We start from the raw sequence: 6,767 nt of genomic DNA on the forward strand, positions 1-6,767 counted from the left end.
TGAAAATGCTTATGATGAACTGCTAAGTAAAAAGTAACAATAGCACCACACAATGGACAGAAAAAGCAAAGCATTTTCAAAGATACAGGAAGAACTGTTAGAAGTGACTGACATCTGCAGGTATTTTGTTTTAAGACAAATATATATCGTAGACCAGGATCCCCCAGTGGATCTTAAAGGAAGTGCTGGTAGAACATGAGCACTTAAATACACTAAAATAAAAATAATAAATTAGGAATAAAACTCTTTATTGTGTAGTATTGACAGTGTTCTGTAAAACATAGAATTGTGTTGTACCATACAGGTACACGCATTTGCCTGTGATGTATATATAACGTATGTTCAGTATATATGAGTAGATATATATTTAACATTTCTTATATAGCTATTTCCTCTTTTTGTGTTTTCTTTCGTAGTTATTTATAATTTGGAACTAATTTGTGTGATTTTACCAAAACACAAATACAGTTGATGTGAACGAGAACTCTTTTCTGGGGAGAACGGCGGAGGGATTTTGACCACGGGCGCCAAATAGGCTAGCACCGCCACTGCTAACACAAACGACAACTGGCCGCAAAGGCTCCAGAGTTGATTGTAAACCCCCTGGATACACGGGGTTCCGTAATACCGTGTTGTTTGTTTGTAAGTGAAATGCCGTTCTGGTGTTTTTGACGAAAATTCCCGTTGCAAATAATGTTATCAACTCATTCACAAAAGAGACACGGAGTGAAACTCGGTGGTGTTAATCCGAGGGCCTGATAACGAGCTGCTGATGATGATCCCGGTGTGAAGTGTCCCACATTCAGATGAGTGAACGGTCTCTGACAGCCGTCCAGACGGCAGCTATTGTTTCATGTGCAAATGCAACAGGCCGTCAACAAACGCATTGTGGTTTTAAAGAATTAATCGGGGCAATCACGACACAACAGCCCCCGTCCGTCCGTCCGTCCCTGCTGTATCTGATTGATAAGATCATGAGAGAGCGGTGATGAGTCAACAGCGGCGCTGTGGCTGCTGGGGTCAGTCAGCGCCGTCGTCATCTCCGCTGATGCAGACGCACTGTCTGTGTGTGTGAGAGAGAGTGTTATCATAGACACATGGTCACTTCAAACAGGACCAGTGTTGTGATAAGAACTTTGTCTTTGTGTGTGAGTGTGTGTTATAAATTCACAAGAATATTATAAGAATAATGTCGTGGGGATATTTAAATACTGTTATAACATTATGGGTGAAAGTTTCCCAGAATGGCGTCGTTAGTTTAAGAGAATACATTTTCTTAATAAATTCAGAGGTTTAGCAAAATAAAAGCCCAACTTTTTTAGTATAAAAAAGTATATGAGAACTACACCAGAGTAAAGCCACAATATTTATGATTACAGGAATAAAGTTAGTGAGAATGAAGTCGTTTATGAAAATGAGGTCGTTTATTTATGACTAAATCATGGCTTCATAAGGAGAGAATGCCTTTATTCTGGAAAAGTAATTGCAGTTTTATTTTATTTTATGGTCTGTATTGTCATAAGCGTACATTTTACGGATAAAAATTTTTTTTGAAACAAATGCACAAATCTGGAGAAAGTCGTGAGTTGATGAGCATAGGTCTCTACAGCTTATATTGGAAAAGAGTAAAAAAATAGTTAGAAAAAAGGTTTTAGCGTTATGAGAAAAACATACTTTCGTGAGTTTGTGAAAATAAAATAAATTACTCGGGAAAGTTCTAATTTTATAACTAGATATGATTGGATTGAATGAAAGTCAGAAAATTGTGGGAATAAAGTCATTTATTTTTTAAAAATGTATTTAGTTTATTGTGATAAAATCACAAGTTAATATAAATAAAATCCTTAAACGTTATAGGAAAAACAGTGTAATATTCCAAGAGAGGATGTTGTCAGTTTACAACAAAAAGTCATACGTTGTTGAGAATAAATATGTGATATTATGAGGAAATAAAGTTATAAATTTAGTGGATGTGTTTGGGAGGAGAACCAAGTCCTATGTACACACTGTTTATCTTCAAACTAACAACACCGTGGAGCTTCATACTTGAACATAGTTTCTCAGCATCACTTCACTGTACTTGTTTCTGTGATGTTGAATTTTAAAAAACATTCTTTAACAACTACTAGCCTGTGCTAATTGATGCAGGGATCAACATGGATCAGTGACAGGATCATTGGTTCCATGTGAAATGTCACAACAGAGGGTTTAAACCCATCAGTGCGGCAGCTCTGATGATGAGCGCTCTCTAATCTGGGGGGATTATCCCAGATAACCATGTGCTTTCACATTAAACCACTCATCCTCTGTTAGGCTGAGTGTAAACCTGTTACTGTGTCATTGATGGAGTTTGATTTGGAATGAGGTTCAGATGAGAAATGTTGCAGTGACAGTGAATCTAAAGACTTTGATCAACGGTTGTTGGAACGGAGAAGAGTTGGACGTCTACGTCTAAAAATCTTTCTCTTTTTTTTCTTTTCGGTAAAGGTAAGTCGTAGCCAATTTAAATATGAATTTTATTAATAATTGATTTTTTTATTTATTGACAGAACATTAATATTCTGTCAATAACTTTGAGCAGTTTTTTTTAAATTTTGCACTTTACATGATAAGTCAACTATTTTACCTTATTTAATACATGAAAAATACATGTACATGAAACACCAAGGTAAAATGTGCCAAGAAAAGTGCAAAATGAAAAATTTTAACCAATAAAGTTGTATATTTGATTATCATAATTAAAGAATACTTAATTAATGAAGAAAAAACTGTAACACATGATTAAAATTTATTAAGAATTTTAGGCCATATCTACAATATCTTAAATAAATCCACCTACCTTTGATTTTTTTGTTATTAATATACTGGCAAAATTATTCTAAAGGAAATTTGTTTGTCAAATCAAGTAAATTTTCCACTTTGTCCAAAATTTAAAATAAATAACATTAAATTTTCAGATGAATTAGAATGGATTGCAGTCCCACATGATGTGTTGTCTGATTTTTAAATAAAACTATTTCTTAGGCCTGGTGCAGTAAATTACACTATAAATTTAATTAAAAATATAATTAAAATGGTTGCATTTTGGTTTCTTGAATGATGTGACTAAAAGTGACTACGACGTAAGGCCAGTTTCCTTTGATTTGTGTTAGGCCTCAGTACTCAGGTGAGCGTCTGACTGGTGGAGGCCATGCAGACAGACTGGGGCTGAGGTGTGTCCATTATCTGTCTTTGGGGCAATGAGGAGGGCGGGGGGGTTCTTCCTAGACTTACTGGAGCCATACTGTAACAGCCTCATTGAGACTCAATGAGATGCCTTAATTACTCCAGTTGTGAAAACTAAAGGAGGGGAGGGTTGTTAAAATGCATGCTTTGATCTTTGGGCCTGAGACAGTGTGGGATGGGCTGCGGAGACCCCTATAAAAGCACACCAGCTTCCTTTGGAGGATTCATTGAACAGCCAACTCTTGGACCAACACTCAGCCCAACACTCACAGAGTGAACACGATCGGATTTACCCCCGGAATTCCTTCATAGAGTCCAGCACCACAGCGCAGCCATGAGGGGACACTTCTCCATCGAGTGGATGGCCCAGAGCAGCCAGCCTGCAGGGTCAGAGGTCACCACAGCTTCAGAACTCACGGCCTGTGGGACCACCTCAGAGAGTCTTCCAGGTTTTTACTGCAGACCCAAGTCTCACAGAGTACTTGAGCAGAAGGAGGACGGCTCTGGACGTCGTGTGGACACGTACAAGCCCAGCTCACTGCAGCACCAGGCCTCTCTGAACACACAGGGTAAGTCCAGGCAGTGCTGTAAACAAGACAGTGATGTGTTTCAGCAGTGATTCAAATCTGACAGACATTTATAGAATAATCTGTGAGGTAGACATAGGTTTATGTCTCTAGAAATTGAATTAAAATGAAAATAAATAGTTATAATATTTATTGCACTAAGGCACACAAGAAACAAGGTTGAACTATGTTAAAATGGATATTAGGGTGTTTAAAACTGTACATTATGTGTAACAAAATTAGAGTAACTCATTTGAATACTCACTGCCAGACAACATTCAAAGGACATTAAATATTTCTCAGTAACTTTCCTGTTGTACTTGGTGAGAGGTAGTACTTATTTAAAAGGTACAGGATATATTTGGATATTTAACATGGTACATGTGGGTCAAACACCTCCTGTTCTACTGTAGCTGTCACTGAGTATGAACTAATTCTATTTCTTATTTTTATTACAGTGACAGAGGGCAGCTTCAGTAGTGGGACAGAGGAGGAGACCTCCGGCTACGAGAGTGAGGGTGATCGATCTCTCTCCCCGTTGGTACACCACGACAGCGTATCTTCGTCTCCAGCGTCCCCTCCTTCAGGCAGGCGTCCACGCACGGCCTTCACAGCAGAGCAGATCGGCAGTCTAGAGAGGGCCTTCAAGAGGAACGCTTACCTCGGCACGCAAGACAAAGCCGATCTCTGCAAGAAGCTCAATCTCTCTGACAAACAGGTAACCATACGGTTTATGACATCATATTCCAGTCAGTCTCTAAAACATTTTATAAAACAATTTATTTCATCTTACATCCAACTGAATGTTCTCTCCTGTCTGTTTCAGATCAGAAACTGGTTCCAGAACAGGAGGATGAAACTGAAGAGGACGATGCAGGACGCCCTGGCTCATGCCTGCCAGGCCAACATGGCCTCTCCGTTTATGCATTATCCTGAGCTGCAGGCCTACAGGCCAGGACCTTATCACAGGTACCACACAGCTGCAGCCACAACAGGAGCAGAGGAGTCAAGTGCTGCAGCATACGTCCATCAACACAGCCTTCAATATGGCCCTCGTCTGCCCAGCGTCCCCACACTGCCCCTGGACACATACCAGTACAGTAGCCTCATACTGCCCTCTGCCCCCACTCAGCTCATGGGTTCCTATCCCACCTATCAGCAGTATTACTAACACAGTTAAGATGGCTGCTGTCTTTGCTGAGGTCATGTGTATAATAAAATGACATAGTGTAAAAAATATTCAACTTATTGTAACAAGAATTTTCTATGAAATTTGGCACAATTTCTGCTTGAATCATCAGATCGTCTTATACAAGGTTGTGTGCAATATTTAGATTATGTGCTTGTTTTCTACTTGTATTAAATATATTTAATTTTAAATCTAAGGACAAATAAATCTGTCTCTCTTAATAGAATTTAAAAAAAGGAAAATAAAATATTGCATATGTTGAAGAAAATCAGAAAATGCGTTTTAGAATTAAGAAAAGTGAAATTAAGCAGGAAAATAATTAACAATAACAACAACAACTGATTTTACAGTTTGTTGGGATAAATACCGTGGAACATCAAAATACGAGCAAGCCACCGGGCACATTTTTGCTTCATGATACGAGCACACTTAAAGACACCGACACTAGGTGGCCGAGCACTCGCGTTATCAACGTGATTTTCTCTCTATTCTGTGCATTATTCTTCATAATAGTGATGAACTCTGGTAAGGATGGTAGTTGGAAGAAAAAAAAAGACGATGACTATGGAAGTAAAGTACAAAAATTGTCGATAAATATGAGCGTGGTGGCCGCTAAAGAAAGAATACAAATCTAAAAAAAAGCAAATACTAAATACAGTAATAAAGTAAAGTTTAAAAGATTACGTAAGTTAGGTTAATACTAAGTTTATGTAACTTACGTAGTGTACGTGTAAGGTATGCTACGGAATCAAGTGTCTACGTGTGGACCAACTCTCTTCCCTCCCTTCATCTCCTCCTCCACACATGCCACCATTAGCCGCTACTGTATCATCCGTCTCTCGTAATTGAAGCCACATTTTATTAATATCACAGGAATCCTTAAATACTATAACTTTTTGTGTTTATGTTTCTATAGCAATTAAAACATGTTTTTTTCCATTGTTATTAGCACTAATTAGGGAGTTTTTAGAGATCCAAAACGAATTAAATCTTTTTTCTTTTGTTATTTCTTATGGGAAAACATGATTCGAGTTACGAGTTAGATCCTGAAACGGATCATGCTTGTATCTCGAGGTTCCACTGTATCTTGTTTTTTTTGCAGCATCGTAGGCTATCCATGGAATTTGTCTTTTCAGTCTGTACCACTACTACGGTCGTTGACAAGATGCTGAACGACGCTGTGTGTCTCCATTTCTGTGGCTATATCAACCACTATGCTAGTTTTAGCAGCAAGATACCGCTCAGCCTTTTTATTTTGGCAGTTTGTCTGTCATCACAATGCAATGCGTTGATAGGTAGTGGGGAGTGGTGTTTAGCAAATCAACGAGAAGTGTAGTCTGGCAGACGTGGGAGCTCAGCAATCTCAGTAGGTGCCCGGACCCCGAAACACCCAAGGAATCGGCAAACAAGTTCAAAGTAATCACTGATTGAAGTTGAATAATAGTTTTTCTTGATCTCTTGTCATATATGTCAGATATAACCTTTTACAGGACCTTTGTCCACCCTTAAATCGTAAGGTCTAAAGCCTTACTGCCACCAGACAGCACATGAGGCAGTGAAACTGTCTTTAATGTTCAACTCTCTTAAAACACAGTTTCTCTACTTTATTAAGCCAAGTAAAATGACAAATCAGGAAGTGGACGGCACAGGAAATGCTGGTGTTGTTTAGCAACCTCTTGGGTTACATAGAACCTTGGTAAACATCAGATTAACAGATTAAAGTTTGCTTCGGTCGTAACTTTTACGTTCAAGCAGAGATTTTATCAGTCGAAGCGATGGTGGGTTTT

General features: G+C 38.5%; 1 protein-coding gene across 1 annotated transcript; it reads left to right on the forward strand.

Moving 5' to 3' along the window:
• Positions 1-6: 6 nt before the first annotated feature.
• Positions 7-6,767, forward strand: ved (ventrally expressed dharma/bozozok antagonist). The gene is made up of 3 exons (XM_008325179.2): positions 7-3,794; positions 4,250-4,509; positions 4,618-6,767. Exons 1-3 carry the CDS (start codon positions 3,560-3,562, stop codon positions 4,960-4,962), a joined length of 840 nt encoding a protein of 279 aa, XP_008323401.1. The 5' UTR covers positions 7-3,559; the 3' UTR covers positions 4,963-6,767.

The sequence above is a fragment of the Cynoglossus semilaevis genome, chromosome 14 (assembly GCF_000523025.1).
Source record: "Cynoglossus semilaevis isolate Cse_v1.0 chromosome 14, Cse_v1.0, whole genome shotgun sequence".
Lineage (NCBI taxonomy): Eukaryota > Metazoa > Chordata > Actinopteri > Pleuronectiformes > Cynoglossidae > Cynoglossus > Cynoglossus semilaevis.

What these genes read in the sequence shown, in the direction of transcription:
- ved (XM_008325179.2), top strand. Translation starts at nt 3,560, where the DNA reads ATGAGGGGACACTTCTCCATCGAGTGGATGGCCCAGAGCAGCCAGCCT. An exon ending in GGCCTCTCTGAACACACAGG is followed by an intron (nt 3,795 to 4,249) that starts GTAAGTCCAGGC and finishes TTTTTATTACAG; the next exon opens with TGACAGAGGGCAGCTTCAGT. An exon ending in TCAATCTCTCTGACAAACAG is followed by an intron (nt 4,510 to 4,617) that starts GTAACCATACGG and finishes TGTCTGTTTCAG; the next exon opens with ATCAGAAACTGGTTCCAGAA.